Here is an 18,466-nt window from a genome sequence, read left to right as displayed (position 1 = left end):
CTAATGCATGCGTGATGAATACTTAGTCACAAAGCCTTTTTGCCCTCTGAATGCAAAAACCAAAGCCAGCTATTTGTTGTGTTGTTTCTAATAAATGGAGTGTGAGTACCAGTGTGCAGCTCTGACTCAGTTAACTACATGCACCTCCAAGCATGGAACTGAATTACAGTGGTACCTCATCTAGCGTCCGCCTCGTCGAGCATCCATTCTGTCGAACGTCCACAGCAAACCCGGAAGTACCGGAACAGGTTACTTCCAGGTTTGCTGCATGCACAGAAGTGCAAACCACTCCTCGCATGTGCGCAGACACGGCACTTTGCCCAGCGTCCTTTTCAGCCAGCGACCAGGGCTCCGGAACAGATCCTGGTTGCAAAACAAGGTCCCACTGTAATTGTAGAATGCATAAGCTTTTATGGTCCAACATAATAAATTCCCTATGTATGAAAAAGCTCATTTTATAACTCTGGAGATCTTGAGATTGTAGTCTGGAAGTATCCCTCACAATTTTGATTATTTATGATCCATAGGAGTTGAAGGGAGGTAAAAAAACACACAAACACAAAATACAAAAGTGGCAGTAGTTCAGGTAGTTCCAAATCATAAGAAATTTTTATTTTCTTCCTTAGTCTTAACATTTATTATGTGCTCCAGTGTTTGAAAATGATCGCTATGTTTTAGTCCACATCTGCTGTAAAATTTGGGGCATGGCCATTGTGAAAAGTTGAGTTATGCTGCCACAGAAATATTGGTTAATGTTTGAAACATATAAACTGCCCTAATCCCTGTTTTCTGCAGGTGGATTTTTTTGGTCCAGGAAATTCTCTTTTGTTTCTAATGCCCTTTCTGAGACTCGCCTCTAGACTGAACATACTTTCTAATGAATGAAGTTTGGTGTTTTGTTTTTTTTTAATTTTAAGCAGCAATTTCAAAAAGGAAACACTGTCTTCCCCTGCATTTTTTTTTTAACCACTGAAAGTTTTGGGTATACAAGGTGTGCTTTTAAAGGCCAGCCCCTCACTCTCAGCCTGAACTTCCTCACAGAGCTGTTATGAGGATAACATGGGAAGGAGGAAATCTGTATTTAAACCACCACGAGCCCCTTGCAGAAAAGGTGGGGTGTTAGTAGCCACTGCTGCTACTATACACTTCCTAGTTGGATCTGTATGTGTCCTGGTTGTACTCTACTACAGCACTGCACCAGTGGCCCTTCTTTATAATTAGGGCAATTGCTTCACTTTCTGATTCCAGCCAATTGGGACCATGCCAGTATGGAGCGAATCATGTGTAGCTGTATACAAAAGTCACAGCTCTTGAAGGGGGAGAGGAATGAATATTGGCCTCTTGCCAACAAAGCAACTGGGCAGAAACATTTGTCTTCGCATGGTGTGCTGGCAGAAAACTGCTCACCAGAACAGCATAGAAAGGCAAGAATACCAATCTGCTTATGACCTGTAAAAAGAGCAAAAAGTGGACAGTGTCCTTTGGGTGGGCGGGTGGGTGGGGAACACTGATTTATGTGAAATCCGCACACACCAGTTTTGGATCATCGGTAATAAGAACAGGTAGGGAAAGTATAGAATAGGGGTGGGGGGTGGGGAATGTTAACTCTTGCATATAAGCATTATTTTGAAAGCAAATTAATAGGAACTGTACACTTGATTGAAGATAATGATATACCAGTGTAACAACTCGGAAAAGCATAAACTAGTTTTGTACTGTTGGGTATGCAAAAAACACTTTGGAGATCTTGCAGGAAAGTGAATTGCAAAGAGAGTTGTGATAAGAAGTTGGGAGAGTTTCTGTTTCTAGAACTGCATTTTATTAAATTAGTAACAGCACCCTTGTTTGCACATTGCATTGAAACATAGTTAGAAACAAACCTTGGTTTAACTTGAGTGAGCAGCATGACAGGCAGAACTTACTGCTGTGTGCCTTTTCCCACTCCTGTTCCCACATCATTGGGGAAACAAGCCAGTGTCTGGCTTGTCATGACTTCTGAATTTAGGCTTAAGCCTTGTTTCTCTCCCTTCAAACCAAACCTTGGCTGGAAGCCGGTCTGGTTTACTCTCTCCCCTCCCACTGCAGTCATTTGTGGCAGGAGAAAAATGAACAAGCCCCTCCCCCCCTCCCCATGCCCCCTTCTACTGCCTTGACTGGCGTAAGCTGGCGGGGTTTTCGAACTGGTGGTTTTGCCTCAAAGGAATTCTTCCCCCTTCTCAGCCTCCATAGGATTGCTCTGTAAATATTCCAGTGCAAATACTTTTGGCTATTGGAATCTGAGATGAGCTTTGAGATCTTATGCAGTATGTAAAATTAACCGGGCACACTGTAGATTACTTAATTAATATGTCAGACATGGTAAATCAGATTCCCAATTACTTTATGGCACCATAACATTTACCAGTTCATTTACCCCCAGAACATATTCATAGGGAGAAGACCGTCAGTGCCATTTTTAAGTAAAAACTGCTGTTGTAAACTGTCTGTACACGTGTGTGGGGGGGAATAGTCTGATTTTCCTTCTAGATTGAACATGGTGTTGTGAACGGCACAGCTGGGGTGGCTGCCCATATTCTAGTCCAGCTGATCTCTATCAAAGGCTCCCACAAGAAATCTTACAGATTGTTAGAGTCCCCAGCTTCAGGTTGAGCTGAAAACAGGTTGTCTGCTGAAAACAAAACAGAATAATAATAAAAATCAATTGAAGATGGGATTTTTAAAATTCACATGGGACACTAAAAGATGCTTTGGTTCCTCAGTCCTCTTGAACAGCTAGAAGCAGGGACATTGGTAGAGTTAATCTTGCTTTCCATGAAACCTGCCTTGTTATACAAAAACCAAACATTGTGTTGTAAAATTAATTCTGGCCAGTTACTTAACAAGCCAACTTCAAATCATAGGTTATGAAGCTAGCTTGTTAAACTAAGCAGATTTAAACACACAAACAGACAAACACACAAACAGACAAACAAACAAACAAACAAACAAACTAGAGAACCTGGTTTAACTGTAGTGCTAATCTGGGTATCCTTAAACTCTGCCAAAGGCATCCTTGTGGCAATGAAGGAGAGGGGAGGTAACTCTTTCCTGCTTTTCTTTGCAATGTTAAACCATGGTTTAGCATCATGTGTGAATGCAGCCGTTTAAGCACCCTTTTTTGCTTTATCTTTATGAATCTCCAGTCTTAACATAAATATTGCTAGACCCTTCTGATTTGGTATTAAAGCTCATGTTTAGCTCCTTAGAAAGATCTCTTTCATTCAGCCAAGAGTAGAAAAAGATGTGTGTGTTGCGTTATGTGGGTGAAATGTTTTAAAAGGAAGGGATGCCAAAATTCTGGGGCGGTGGGGGATTCTACATAACTGTGGACAACAGTTCATAACTTAGAAAACTTTGAGGCACATGACTTTGATTTCTTTTTAATGAAAAGTTGAGAGTGTTAATGTAATTATAAATTATGGTTTTTAGAATTTGTCTTAGAAGGTGGAGTGGTCTTTGCTGTTTCACATTCACTGGTAAATATGGACTCTGTTACTAAATATTTGAATTGGCATATTCGCTTCTAATACTGATGGGTATAGTAATACAATGTTCTTACATTGTCATGATTCATTAGATTCTACTTACGTAGCTCTTGGTATGCCCAATCCCTTACGTTCCCTTGCTGTATAAGTTTTGTGAGGTATTAAAGGAATTAAACAAAAATCTTTCTAATGCAACTTAAGGTGGTCAAAATAAACACTGAAAGTCATTGAGTAAGGATGTGTGTATATTTAACAGCAACCTTTGGACTCGTAGACTCTGTGCATATATTTCATGCTAATTAATTCATATTCATTAAGTCTAGTTCTGGTTTTGCTTGCATAACACTGGTTTGAATAGTACATAAACCGGAGTGGCAGGCATGTAAATAATGGTAGAAAACAGTCCAAAATATGTGTTGGAAGATTGAATCTTCCTATGGCCTGGAGAAACTCCTGTAGTTTTTGCATCATAAACTAAGTGTTCTAATTTAGTTTAGGCTTCCTCTTCAAACCTAGCCTTCCACCCACCCCGCCTCTCTGGTTGAATATTAAAGATGTGCCATAACTTGTATTTCTGATACTACGTAAAAGCTGTTTGTCCTAGCCGAATAATGCAATGTTGGTACTTAGGGGTGTGCATGCTGGAATTTATATTTGTTACGTAAGGAGAACATATGACTCCCCTCATAAGTATTTGTTTAAACAATAAAGAAAGCAAATATACTGAAGAGCTGGGAGGGTTCTGCCCAGATAGAATTAACAGGAAGCCAAGGGTTTTAAACTTTGTTTCCTACATAATAGATCTACGCTTTCTCTTGAGGATTTAAGTTGGTTTTAATGTAACCAGTGTATACTTGGATAGAATCAAAACAAGTCGTCCCATAATTTGAAAGATGACTTTTCTCTTAAAATCACATGGAGCCTATCATGGGTAAATCTGGCTGCTGGAATAATCCTCCTTCATCCGCTTGTGCCCTTCTTTTCTGGACTCACAATTCAATAATTGGAATGGGTGGAGAAATACAGCTTTTGGCAGTCACATATGCAATTATACAAGCACACAAGAGTGAAATTGTAGGTCTTGGTAAATAATAATTCTGTGTGTTGGGGAGTCAGCATTAACAATGTAGCAAAACCATGGAGGGATATCTTGAAATATTGTGGGGAATAGGTGACAGTAGTAGCTCTGTGTGCACAGAATCCTAGAGTTGGGAGGGACCCCAAAAGACATCTAATCCCAACCCCCTGCAGTGCAGGAATCTCAACTAGATCATACATGAGAAGGCCATCCAACCTCTGCTTAAAAACCTCCAAGGAAGGAGAGTCTGCCACCTTTTGTGGAAGTGTGTTCCACTGTCGAGCAGCTCTTACTGTCAGAAAGTTCTTCCTGTTGTTTAGTCAGAATCTCCCTTCTTGCAACTTGAATCTATCGGTTTGGGTCCTAGCCTCTGGAGCAGATGAAAACAACTTGAAGAGGGCTATAATATCTCCTCTCAGTCTCCTCTTTACCAGCAGGATTTTATGGGCTTAGTAGACTGCATGCGGATCAGCCCCTTCACGCAATTTAATAATAATAATACATTTTATTTATACCCCGCCCTCCCCGGCCAGAGCCAGGCTCAGGGCAGCTAACACCAATAAAATCACAGTAAAAACATAATAGGGGGGGGAGAGGGGGGAGGGAAACACAATTTAAAATACAGGTTAAAATGCAATTTAAAATGCAGCCTCATTTTAAAGTAGCCGATAAATCAAGACCATAAGGGGAGGGAAACATAAGGGTCAGACCGAGTCCAAACCAAAGGCCAGGCGGAACAGCTCTACCTTGCAGGCCCTGCGGAAAGATATCAAATCCCGCAGGGCCCTAGTCTCTTGTGACAGAACGTTCCAGCAAGTCGGGGCCAGTACTGAAAAGGCCCTGGTCCTAGTTGAGAGCAATCTAACCACTTTGCAACCTGGGACCTCCAAAATGTTGTCATTTGTGGACCTTAAGGTCCTCCATGGGGCATACCAGGAGAGGCGGTCCCATAAGTATGTGGGTCCTAGGCCGCATAGGGCTTTAAAGGTAAAAACCAGAAGAGAGCACAATTTTGCATAGGATTTGCATTATATGCAAATATATGTTGTCTTTCACAGGGCCTCAAAGATAAACTTTTCTCAATTATAGTTTCATAGTACAAAATACTTTAACCCATTCTATTTCTGCCTACCACCTGGCTGTTAGAGCTAGAAGAGCACTGTTCTCCCCAAGTGCCAACTCTAAGCCGTTCAAAGAACTCAAGTTTCATGAGTTGCAAACCAGGTAGGTTACACTAAGTCAGGGGTAGTGAGCCTTTTGGGCTCCACACGCCAGATCATTATGAGATCCTAGCCTTGTAGGCCAAACTTGACATGTGGGCAGGGTCTGGCATCACTATGATTGAGTGCTTGAGGCCTTTTTTGGTGCTTTAAAGTGACTTGCTCATGCAGCCGATGCAGCTGGCTTGGCTCTACCGCCCATCAGCTGATGGGTGGTAATGCTGAAGTCTACTTTCCGCTCTCACTGGCTGTAGAAGTGAGTTCCTGCAGGGAACTTGCTAGCACATCCAGTTTAGCTGATGGGTGATGTGGTGGGATAATGAGCAGCTTGTGCGTTAAAGCTGGATCCCTCAGAGCTCACTCTGTGTAGTGAAACCCTGCCTTGAGAAGAGCCCTTGAGCATGGCTCCCTCAGTCGCTGGTAGAATCTGACAGTGGGCGTTTGCGGAAACGTTTCCAACATAAGAGCTGTTTCACAGACATGCGCCTCCTGGATTCCCTGCGTGACAGCTTCCGGCGGGGGGTGGGAGTCCTTATGGGCGGTTCTGATACCTCCTCGCTGTTCTCACTGGAAGTATCCCAGAGCCTCCCCTCCGACTCCCTTTCCTTTGGAGCTCCCGCACTCCCCCTACTGGTTCCCTCTTCTCCTGAAGAAGAGGCTCTCCTATTCTGCTGAAGCCTTCTCACCACCTGTCCTTCCGATGGCAGTTCCCTGACATCCACCTCCCCCCCAGGGCCCCCTTCACCCCCTCCCGCCTCTTCTCTTACTGGCGGCGAGGACGGAAATCCCTGGAAGGAACTCCCCTCATCCTCCGAGGATTCAAACACTTCTAACCACGGCCTACCGCCTCTTTCCCCCTCTTCCTCTCCTTCGTTGGAATCTGTTTCCACCTCCACTTCCGACTCTGGGAACCCTTCAAATTCCCCTTCCTCATCTGTAGTCCCGAAGTGCTCCCTCCTAAACCTTGCCACTGGTTGTGGTTTACTTGGGAAACGCCGATGAAACGTTTCTATTAAAATCTCGTCCTTGACTTCCTCTGCCGGTACCCATGCGTTTTCTGACTCTTCCTCCCCCTCCCATTCTACCAAGTATTCCACCTGATTCCCCTTCCACCTGGAATCAATGATCCCTGCCACATCCATGTTGCGTTCTCTCTCTTCTATGACGGGTGTCCGGGTGACCTCCCTCTCACGTTCCCCCCACTCGCACCCCTCTCTGTAGGGCGACAGTAATGACCTGTGAAATACTGGGTGCAATTTCATGTGACTGGGCAATCGGAGTTTGAATGCTACTGGGTTGACCTGCTGTATGACCTCAAAGGGTCCCAATCGTTTGGGTCTCAATTTCTTACACCCTCCCTTGAACGGCAGTCCTTGGGTGGATAGCCACACCCGGTTACCCACCCTTATGGTTTCGCCTTCCCTCCTATTTCTGTCAGCTTGCTTCTTATATTCTTCTTTGGCTTTCTCTAAGTTGAGTTGGAGCTGACGGTGGATCGCTTCCATCTCTTCAACAAAATTTTCCGCTGCAGGTACACTCCACCTTCCCCCGCCCTCTCCTGGAAACGCCCGAGGATGACACCCATAATTGGCTAGAAAGGGACTCACCCCTGTGGACGCGTTCTCCGCGTTGTTGTAGGCAAATTCTGCCAGAGGTAACCAGTCCACCCAATCAGTTTCTCTGTCCTTTACATAACATCTCAGATATTGTTGCAAAACCCCGTTTGCCCTTTCTGCTTGCCCATTTGTTTCTGGGTGCCTGGCGGTGGAAAAACTTACCTCCACATGCAACATGCTCATTAGTTTCCTCCAGAACCTAGAAGTAAATTGTTTTCCTCTGTCGCTCAAAACCCTCAAGGGGGCGCCATGCAACCTAAAAATGTGCTCCACAAACAACCTTGCGGTTTCTTCCGCTGTCACTGCATGAGAACAAGCTATAAAGTGGCACATCTTAGTTAGTAGATCTACCACCACCATGACCGCGGTTTTCCCTTTGGATCTCGGTAGATCGGTCATGAAGTCTATGGAAACCATCTCCCATGGCCTTTCTGGGGTGGGTAAGGGTTCCAATAACCCCGCTGGCGCCAACCTCTCTCCCTTTGCCCTTTGGCACCTGTCGCATCCCCTGACATACTCCCGCACGTCCTCCCGCACCTTGGGCCACCAAAACTCCCTGGTAACCAACCACATGGTTTTGTGCTGCCCGAAGTGCCCGGCCGTGGGGCTGTCATGCAACTGCTTAAGCACTCGCCCTCTTAGTTCCCCACCTGGTATGTAGAGCGCCCCTTTGTAATATAGTTTTCCGTTCTTTTCCTCAAACCCCCCTGCGTTTTCACCTGTCTCCCTGAGTTCCCTAAGTTTCTCTTGGGCATATTCATCGTTTTCAATACCCTCTACCAGTTCTCTTTGCCCCACCAATGCCGCCCCACAAACCCAGTGGTCCTCTGAGATGATATGTCTTTCTTCCGCCCCTCCTTCCCCCTCCAAGTACTCAGGTTTTCTGGAGAGAGCGTCCGCCCTGACATTCTCAGCCCCTGGCACGTAGCCAATCTCAAAATTGAACTTGGAGAACTCTTGCGCCCATCTTACTTGTCTCTGGTTCAACACTCGGGCTGTTCTCCAGTATTCTAGATTTTTGTGGTCTGTCCGTACTTGAACCTTGTGTTGCGCTCCAATCAACAGGTGTCTCCATCTCTTGAACGCTTCGTGGACAGCGAGTAGTTCTCTGTCGTACACTGTATAATTCCTCTCAGACTTGTTCAATTTCCTCGAGAAGAAGGCACACGGCTTCCATTCCGACGTATTCGCTCCTGGCTGCAGAAGCACGGCCCCCACCGCTCTGTCAGACGCGTCGGTTTCCACCCTCATCGGCTGCTGCAGATCCACGTGTAAAAGTTGTTCTTCCGAAGCAAACGCCCTCTTTAAACTTTCGAAAGCTCGCTGCGCTTCTTCCGTCCAGACAAATTTCTTCTTACTGCTGAGACAATCCGTGATGGGGGCTGTTAAATGGGCGAAGTTCTTGATGAACTTCCGATAGAAGTTTCCGAACCCCAAAAACCTCTGCACATCTTTCTTAGTTTTCGGTGACCTCCATTCCAGCACTGCTTGCACCTTGCTAGGATCCATGGCCAGCCCCTTGTCCGACAACCGGTACCCAAGGAATTCCACCTCCCTGGCGTGAAACTGACACTTCTCCAGTTTCACCCACAGCTGGTTTTCTTGCAGTTTGCTCAGTACTTCTCTTACATCTCGCACATGCTGCTCTTCATCCTCTGAGTACACCAGCACATCGTCCAAGAACGCAGCGCAGTTCTTGTACAGCAATGGTCCTAGTACGTGATTAATAAATGATTGAAATACTGCGGAACCCGCCTGGAGGCCGAAAGGCATAACGCAGTACTCAAATGCCCCCAAGGGGGTGAACATAGTGGTTTTCCACTCATCTCCCTTTCTCATACGTATCAGGTTATACGCCCCCCTCAGGTCCAGCTTGGTAAAAATCTTCCCTTTTCTCACCCGGGTCAGAATGTCATCGATTCTGGGCATAGGGAAAGTCACGGGTTCGGACACTGCGTTTAGGGCCCTGAAATCCACAATTAATCTCGGTTTGTCCGAGTTTTTTTTGTCTACAAAGAACACTGGGCTACCCCCCACCGCTCGTGACTCCCTGATGAACCCACGCTTGAGGTTTTTGTCAATAAACTCCCTTAGCTCCTGCATCTCTCTGTCAGACATTGCATACACCTTGCCCACTGGCAATTGCGCTCCTGGAAGTAAGTTGATTTGGCAGTCAAAGGCTCTGTGCGGGGGTAGTTTATCTGCTTCCCTTTCGCTGAAGACGTCGGCAAAATCTGCATATTGTCGTGGTACCCTACCTTGTTCCATTGCTTCTATCTTTGCTAACGTGGCCTGAGTGCCTGCTTGGCCCCCTTTTTCTGTGCAGTGTCCCATACAATGTGCTGACCCAAAGGAAACCACTCTCTGATGCCATCCCACAAGCGGATCATGCAGCGCTAGCCAGCTCATCCCCAAAATGATGGGCGCTCCTCCCAACGTGGCTATATTAAACGCTATCCGTTCCGTGTGTCTTGCCACCCTCATTGTCATGGGGACCGTCTGCTGGTCTACTTCTCCCCCCAACAGCGCCCTCCCATCAATCGTGGTCACCTGCAGGGGATTTTTTAAAGGAATGGTTTGTATCTGATGGGCGGCTGCAAACTCCTTACTCATAAAGTTGCAGGAGCTGCCTGAATCTAATAGCGCCTTCACTTTTAGTGGGTGTCCGTTTGCCAGCTCCAGCAATACCTCTATTACAAGAGCTGGTCTTGGGGGTTCTGGCGTGGGCACATTTACTGTTCCTTGGCCTGGCTGCTGTGCCCCGTCGGTGGCAGCCAGGCGTTGGCTTTTACTTGCTCCTTAGCTCCTTCTCCCTCCTCCCCAACAGCTCCCGCCATTCCTTGCCATTCCTTTCTTTGCGGACAAACTCTGGCAAAATGACCTGGCTGTTGGCAGAGAAAACATTTCTTGGCGCCTTTCCCCTCCTTCTTCCGCCCTTCACTGGGGTTTGAAATTGCGCGCGCGCGCGCTGTTCCGATTTCCATCGGCTCTGCTGGCAGAGAAGGCTGCTCTGGCATCTCTGGAATGCGGAAATCCCTCCAACGCTCCCCTTTCCCTTCCCGCTTCTCCAAGGCTCTGGCCTCCTGGCGTGACCCTATGGCCAGCGCTGATTTAGTCAGAAGGTCCATAGACTCCGCCCTGGGCCCCCGGGAAAGTTCGTCTTTCACTGCCGAAGATAGTCCTTCTTCGAACAGCATTTGTATCGGTTCCGCTGACAAATCCCATCCTAATTTATGGATCAACATGGTGAACTCAGTCCAGTACTCACGGACAGATCGGTTCCCTTGTTTACACGCCATTAACTGCCTGCGCGCCACTCCCTGCTCAATCTCGCTGGAAAACATCAGATCCATGGCGCGAAAAAACTTCCTTGTGTCCCTTAGGGCTTCATTATTGGCTGCCATTAGTGGCCTCACCCAATCCCGGGCTGTGCCTTCGAGATGCCCAATCACAAAACCAACCCTCGAATCCTCATCAGGAAAATCATCAAACTGCAGATTGAGGGCATATTGCATCTCTGTCCTGAAGGCTTGATAATTCCTGGGATCACCCCCAAACTTCTGCACCAGTCCTGGCACTTTCCTCGAGAGCTGGGCGGCTTTCCCCTTTTCTGCATCATGAGCCCTCCTCTCCTCCAGCCTCGCCGTTTGCAGAGCTAACTGTACCTCCAACATCCTGTACCTTTCTTCCAGGCTAGGACCGGCTGCAGCTGCTCCCCCATCTCCGCCTCCGGCTGGGTTGCTCATGATGCCTCTCTTTGCACAAGCTGCTTTCAGGGACTGTCAGATTGCTGTGGTGGGATAATGAGCAGCTTGTGCGTTAAAGCTGGATCCCTCAGAGCTCACTCTGTGTAGTGAAACCCTGCCTTGAGAAGAGCCCTTGAGCATGGCTCCCTCAGTCGCTGGTAGAATCTGACAGTGGGCGTTTGCGGAAACGTTTCCAACATAAGAGCTGTTTCACAGACATGCGCCTCCTGGATTCCCTGCGTGACAGCTTCTGGCGGGGGGTGGGAGTCCTTATGGGCTGTTCTGATACCTCCTCGCTGTTCTCACTGGAAGTATCCCAGAGCCTCCCCTCCGACTCCCTTTCCTTTGGAGCTCCCGCACTCCCCCTACTGGTTCCCTCTTCTCCTGAAGAAGAGGCTCTCCTATTCTGCTGAAGCCTTCTCACCACCTGTCCTTCCGATGGCAGTTCCCTGACAGGTGATAAGCCAAAGACATACTTTTCAGGCTCCTGATTGTATTCCGGCAGCTGCACCTCCCCCTGCCCCACACATGATCAAGTTTGAGGCAGGTGGGCATGGCTTGTGGAAAACAGCCAGAGATTCTGCACCCTTGCCGTATGTCTTTCCTCAGTTTGATCTTAGACTGGCAATGCCACACTCAGTGGAAGATCAGGCACAGTATTTCACATCATGGTTGGGGCTAAGCGGGTGCGGCAGGAGATCAAAAAGCATTTAATATTTATAGCAAGATTCAGATGCCCATACTTGGGTAAATTCAAGAGTAAACTGTTAAAAAGTAAGCAGTATAATTGAAAAGCATTGCTGTGGTTATTCATCCTCTTCCTGATAACTACAACAGTGTTATCTGCACAGGTCAGACAACTGCTCATTCCCCAACCCCTTCTTTTTTGTTAACAAAAGGGACTTGAGTTTTTGACATGAATGCCCCTTTTTGTGTTTATAGGATCAGGAACAGCCCACTGCAAGTATACATCCATTCTCCCCCCCCCCCCCATGGGAGGAAATAAGTTAATCACATGCTGCATTTGTAGCTGCATTTCCCAACGAAAGAAGAAAGAAAGAAAGAAAGAGGGAGGGAGAGGGAAGTCCCAATATGCCAAGAGACTTGATGGCAACATCGGTCTGCACTGCAGGGTTGTTATATACGTTTAGGGCCCCACCCTGGGCCAGCAAAACATTAGTATAGCAACACTGAGCTACTTTGCACGACTGATGTAACCCATGATTTACCCACCACAGCCATTTCCTCCCCCCCCCCCAAAGTATGGTATTATAATGATGGTTTTTATTTGCATTTTATTTGATTTTATAAGTTCAAAGCAGAGTAATTTGGGGTGTGTGTGTGTGACATTAACATATGAGAGTGCTGGAGGTAAATTAGTTAAACAGGTTACCCAATCAGAACCCAGGGGGGTGGAGTCAGAGAGACTATAAAACCAGCTCTGAGAGGGGCGAAGGGAGGAGCTCATTGGGAGGTTGGTTGGAGTGGGAGTGAATTGGGATAGAGTTTGTGGGGAGGTTGAGTTAGTGTAGCCAAATAAGTTGAGTCAGGAACAGTTAGGAGCTAGGAAGACAAGTAAATATCTGAGAGGTGGTTTAGTGAGTGAGAGCAGGTAGCGGAAGTTGCTTGGAGAAACAGATTCCTAGATCATTTAAAGTTATCTGTAGCATTTATCACTCACAGCTCTGACATTGCTCATTGGCCAAAAGAAGTTCGTTTTATAAGGGTTAAAAACCCATGAAGTCGGGTTGTGGTTCCCTTACCAGTACTGGGCCCAGTGCAGCTGCACCCCAGTCAGTATTATAGAATAGATTGGTGCTAAGTAAAAGGATTCAGGGTTGTTGATCAAGACGCTCAGTTAACTTCCCAGTTGCCACTTAGTAATCGGGCAAATGATGCAAATATATCTGAAGAATACACTGCTCCAATGAGGCGAAATGAATGTGAAATCAAATATCTAGTGCTGCTAAGTAAAATCCTGAGTATCTAGTATTATTTGTGTTAAATCATTAAACCCAGAGTTATTAACACCTAAGGGTCTAGCCCAGAGGTTGCCAACTCAGAGCCCCAGATTTTGAACTATTTTTTAAAGCCAATCTGTAGCTTTACCTATTTATTAAACCTAGTGAATTAAATCAGAGCTGCAAATGGTGAGACATTTGGACACCAAGGCTATAGGAATTCCTGTGGCCCCCAAGAGCTGCTGTTTTCGCATCCCTTCTTGTGCACTTTTCCTGCATCTGTCTCATTTCCTAGGCAGAAATTCAACAGGTTAAACCTTTCCTCATATGTATATAAAATTATGGAAAAAATTCACTGCAATTGTACTTTTTCTAATTTTGTGTTATGCCGTTCCACCCATGGCAGATGTTTTGTGACTAGTGTCCCCAGCGCTGCCTCAAAATCCAAAAAGATTGGCGACTCTTGATGTTGCCCCTATGATCCTACACAGCAATTCCATATTTAACCAGGGCGATGGTGGATGAAACAACAGTATGTGCCACGTTTCGTAGGAAGGGTTGACACTGTTGATATATTTCACTGGAAGTTCTCCCTTGCTATTGCTTTCAGATATCTCTTTCCTCCCATTATGCTACTCTTGAAGCACCTAGCCAAAGAGCAGGCACTTTAAAAGCTTTGGATTGCTTATGTCACAATCATAGACATGTATATTTGCATTCTGTTTCCCTTCCTGGGTGCTATTTTTACTAGGTATCTTTTGGAATGTACGGGCAGAAATTCTCTGGCCACTTTGGATGACGGGGTTTAACGTGGACCAGCCAGACGCTGTCATAAGTACACATGTAATTTAAACAAAAAAGTGAGGATACGAACTGCAAAGTCTCCCTGTAGCTTTCGGTGCATGACTCAAGCAGCTGGCCCAGAGCAGGTGTAGTTAAGTCAGTGCTAAACCACACCTATGTTTTCCAGCTTGCCCAATGAAAACCACACATTTGTGCTGTGCCTTTTTGCTCTTGCCTTTCATTTGCTTCTTCTCGTATTAGCTTGCTCGGTAACCAAAGCCAGATTCCAGGTGCATTATTCTATGATCAATCTGTAATCATAGAAACAGAGTTCCTCCTCTTAATTCCTCCGTTGCCAACCATTTCTGGGTGGGTGAATGTCAGTAGCTGTAGTTATTTTTAAATGTGAGAGGTGAGGCTTGTCATGCAAAGCTGAAAAGAGGGCGTTTGTTTGCAGAGCTGACATCAAAGTGTAGATTGCTGCTTACTGGCTGAGCATTTTTGCTTTTGTACCTGGTAATCTTTAACGTGGTCTGTCAGTCACAGAGACCATTGCTTAACCAGAGGATTCATATGAAATATTGCTAGCATTTATGATCCAGAAGATTGGCATTCTGTTTCTCCGCATACTGGACTTTGAAACTTCGGATAAGCAGCTTGCAATCCTTTCCTTCACGTTGCTCAACTAAGCAATTGCTTTCCACTTCTCTTCACAGGATAATATAAATGTGTTTTTGAAAGCTTGTGAAAATCTTGGATTAAAAGAAGCTCAGCTTTTTCATCCTGGTGACCTTCAAGATCTATCTAATCGAGTTACTGTCAAGTAAGTATCCTGTGTTTTTATCAGTTGACTTTTAAGAATATTCAAATGTTACTTCTGTGGTGCTGCTGTTCATGTATATAGGGATTTTATATAATGTTTCCTTTGTATGTTCAGCGTGGAAGCTGTCAGGCTTCTTTAGATCTTCAAGGCTGTAAAAGCTGGGATTTAATTTGCGTCCATTTTTCTGGAGCAACTACCTTGGTACATTTTGTTTTTAAGTATTTGCTGACATTTAAAATGTGCCAAGCTGCTTTACTAATTAATGGCTGCATCGCTTGAAGATGCAAAGTTGAATGTTCAACAGTTGTTAAATGTGAAAGTAAAAATGGAAGCCTTCACTATAAGCTTGTAATTACCAGAAGGGTACTCTCTCTGTGTGTTTGCTATGCATGCATGTACCCACCTTTGGTCTAGCATTCAGATCTTGAAATCTCCTAACTGGAGAGCTGAAACCAAGGGACATACTGTGTTGCCTGTGGATATTCTGCTAAAATGTTGTGTGATGCAGGCTTGTCATATATCTACTTTGCTTGTTTTTACTAAACAACACCCCACCTCCAAGATTTAACAACCAGGTGCAAAGGACATAGATTTAGAATAAAAGAACTGGGTGCTTCTGAGCATACGCGGAGCCTAGGAACTTTTCAACACCTGAACTGAACTTGTAGTCCTTTCATGAAAAAACTCCACTGTTACCCCAAGCTTTCTTCTCTTCAGCTACCTAATTCAAGATGAGGAGGAAGCATTTTTTTTTTTAAAAAAAATGACATTGTTAAACAATTGTTCACAGAAATCCCTGGTGAGCCACTGCAGGTTACCCAGAGATCTACCAGAAGGTTCTGATCTGCCCAGCCTTGTTAAAGTGACTAAGATTATGTGTTGTGAACTTAGAAGTCCTTAATTCCATTTTTCCTAAGCAGTTCATTGATCAAAGGTTGTGTTAAGCTACTAAATCTTGGCCACAGTGACCCGTCTGTAATATCAGGTTGATAACAGTGCCCTGCCATAAAAGCTGATGTATGAATTACTGAAAACAATATATATGAAGCATTTGAGAGTGTTGAGAGTACCATATAATAATGACAATAATAAAGAATAATTTCATTATTCCTGAGGGCAGTCTTTCTCACTATTAGAATAGGTTTGAGAAGTCTTAGTTTGTGTAGTATCAGAGAGAAACTATTCTCATGAAAAGGAAAGCTAAGTACAGTGTGTTCAGGCTATGTATAATTGCTATTATTATAGTCTGTTTCACAAGATAATATAAATGTTAGGTCTTGAACAAATTATTCATTGCTTTCTATAATCTTGGAACTGCCAGAGCTTGCTTTACTATACGGCCAGGAGTTTCACTGAAGACAAAGTCCTTAAAACGTTGCCAAGAATTTTGTCGTTAACAAGTGTTACTAAGGTAAATACAGCATACAGGAAGTGTTTCCTGGGCTGTTAACCTGTGCTAGTGGTTACAGGTTGTGGAGAAGTAGGTAGGGCAGTAATCAACAAGGCAAGAATGCAAGGATTCAGAGAAACCTTTACCCTTGGTCTTTCAGGCCATTTGAGAAGGGCAATATGCGTGTAAATGCAGTTGCCAAGAATGTTAGTTTAAGAATGGTAAACACTGTTGTGAAATCAGCATTACTAAGCCTGCAGCAACCTGAATACGAATCAAAACCAGCGCTGCAAAAAAACCATTTTGTTGATTGATCGGATGATATGTGTAAGAGGTTATCTCCAGGTGGCCAACCAAGAGAGACTATTGTGCAGGTTCCTGTTCCGAAGGTTGGCTCTCTCTGCTGTAAAGGCAAAGCAACGATTCTGCAGACAAACTCTCTGACTCCTCTGGAGGCAGTGAATGGGACTGTTCCCTCCATCAGCCTTCCTGGGTCTTGGTGTGGCCCATTCTGAAAAGCATCCTGGTAGTGGTGGAAGAGGTCACATGCATTGTGTTCATTCCTCTTTAGCAAAGGGTTTCCCAAACCTCGTGAGTTCATTGACCCCTTGATAAGCTTATAAAGCTGTCATCGACACTAACCCAAATGTAAATGAAATTAAGTCAAGAAATACCCTCCATTCCTCACTGGCAATGAAGGTGTACTCTATACATGTCCATGCCCTTTGTTTCCAAGGCTCAAAGTTCCCAGTTATTATTATTTTTTGAACTGTGTCCTGTAATTACCACTCGCCCATTAAAGCGGTGGGCGGGGTTTGTGACCTGGCGCGGGCTTCCTGAGCCTGGGTGACACCCCCCTTTTTGCTTGCTGGCCATCGCTACGCCCCCTCCCTGGCTAGCCAATCAGCTGCTGGCTGGGGGGCGGAGCAAGGGCCAGGTAGGGAAGGCTCCAGCCGACCACGTCTCCCTTTCAGTCTCTAGGTCTTTATTCACCCCTTCACAGACCCATTGACACTAGGGGGTCAATATCAACCACTTTAGGAAGCCCTGCTCTAACAGGAGCAGACTAGGAAAAGGCACATCCTTCTAACTCTGCTGCAAATGCTGTAGAACTGACCCTTGTGTTTTCTGTTGTCCCACATCCCAAAGACGGATGAGTTCTGTTACCTCAGCTGTGATTGTCTGGCTGGCTGATTTATCTCTTCCCCCACCTTCTGTGTGTGTGTAGGCAGGAGAGTGAGGGGAAACCAAGCTTGGTCTCTGTCATGATATAGATGCTGCCCTTGGGTCCAGAGTCTCTGTCCCCCCACCCGGAGCTTTAAGTATGGAGAATAGAAAGGAAGCAGCTACCATTGATGCCAGCCCATAGCTTGGCAGTAATGGCAATTGCCCCTCCTTCCTGCTGTGTCGTGTCTTTTAGGACTTGAAGAGAAATTGAGATCTTCAGGAGTAGGGGGTGGAGGGGAGACTCAGATGAATGGATTGGGGGTGGATGATTGACTTTCGCCTGATTATTTGCAAGGTTTCCCTGGATTCCTTTAAATAAAGTTATAGGAGTTTTCCCTTGTCAAGAAATGTTATGATACCCCTTCCACTACCACACAAACATTGTATATCGTCATGAATCCTGTGGCCAACATTGTGGCACTTGTCACAGTGGCCTAATGAAACTTAAATAATTCTGTTCATTAATAGTAAAGCTGAGTTCAGTTAATAAACATTTTGTGATTTACTGTTTGTGTACCCGGTTCCTTTTAGGTTTGCAAAGGTATTGATTAGCTTCCTAAAAACAAAAATATACTGCAGCAAAGCAACAATAAACCACACTACCTCTACAGTCTACAGTGGTTGTTTTCCTGCTGGAAGGTGACATGAGCTCATCTTCAGCTATAGTCACTAGGATATGTAATAAACTGAAACTGAGATCAGATAGCTTAAAAGGAAACAGTTGTGCAAGATATTCCTTAAAACTATAAGCATGAACTCTAGTCCAAAATGAGCAACAGAGATATGTAGTAATTGGCAGTGAAATTAATGGTGGAATGGTAGCTCAATTTGAGAACTGCTCTTATCATTTTGGTATCTCTTACAGTTCTTGGGGGACGCAGGTGGCGCTGTGGGTTAAAGCCTCAGCGCCTAGGGCTTGCCGATTGAAAGGTCGGCGGTTCGAATCCCTGCGGCGGGGTGCGCTCCCGCTGCTCGGTCCCAGCGCCTGCCAACCTAGCAGTTCGAAAGCACCTCCGGGTGCAAGTAGATAAATAGGGACCGCTTACCAGCGGGAAGGTAAACGGCGTTTCCGTGTGCGGCTCTGGCTCGCCTCCGTGT

General features: G+C 45.3%; 1 protein-coding gene across 11 annotated transcripts in view; it reads left to right on the top strand.

Moving 5' to 3' along the window:
* Window positions 1-18,466, top strand: part of LMO7 (LIM domain 7) — a 158,919-nt gene that overhangs the window by 64,388 nt on the left and 76,065 nt on the right. For 10 of the 11 annotated variants that reach the window (XM_079972404.1, XM_079972401.1, XM_079972402.1 and 7 more), the window contains one exon: window positions 14,645-14,751. In XM_079972404.1, the coding sequence (XP_079828530.1) occupies window positions 14,645-14,751 (107 nt within the window). Of the gene's footprint in view, window positions 1-14,199; window positions 14,219-14,644; window positions 14,752-18,466 lie in introns of those variants that run through there. The other variant, XM_079972409.1, reaches the window with a different exon arrangement.

Source organism: Podarcis cretensis (genome assembly GCF_951804945.1).
Source record: "Podarcis cretensis genome assembly, chromosome: 4".
In the NCBI taxonomy this organism is placed as follows: domain Eukaryota; kingdom Metazoa; phylum Chordata; class Lepidosauria; order Squamata; family Lacertidae; genus Podarcis; species Podarcis cretensis.
This window is presented reverse-complemented; position numbering and strand designations above follow the sequence as displayed.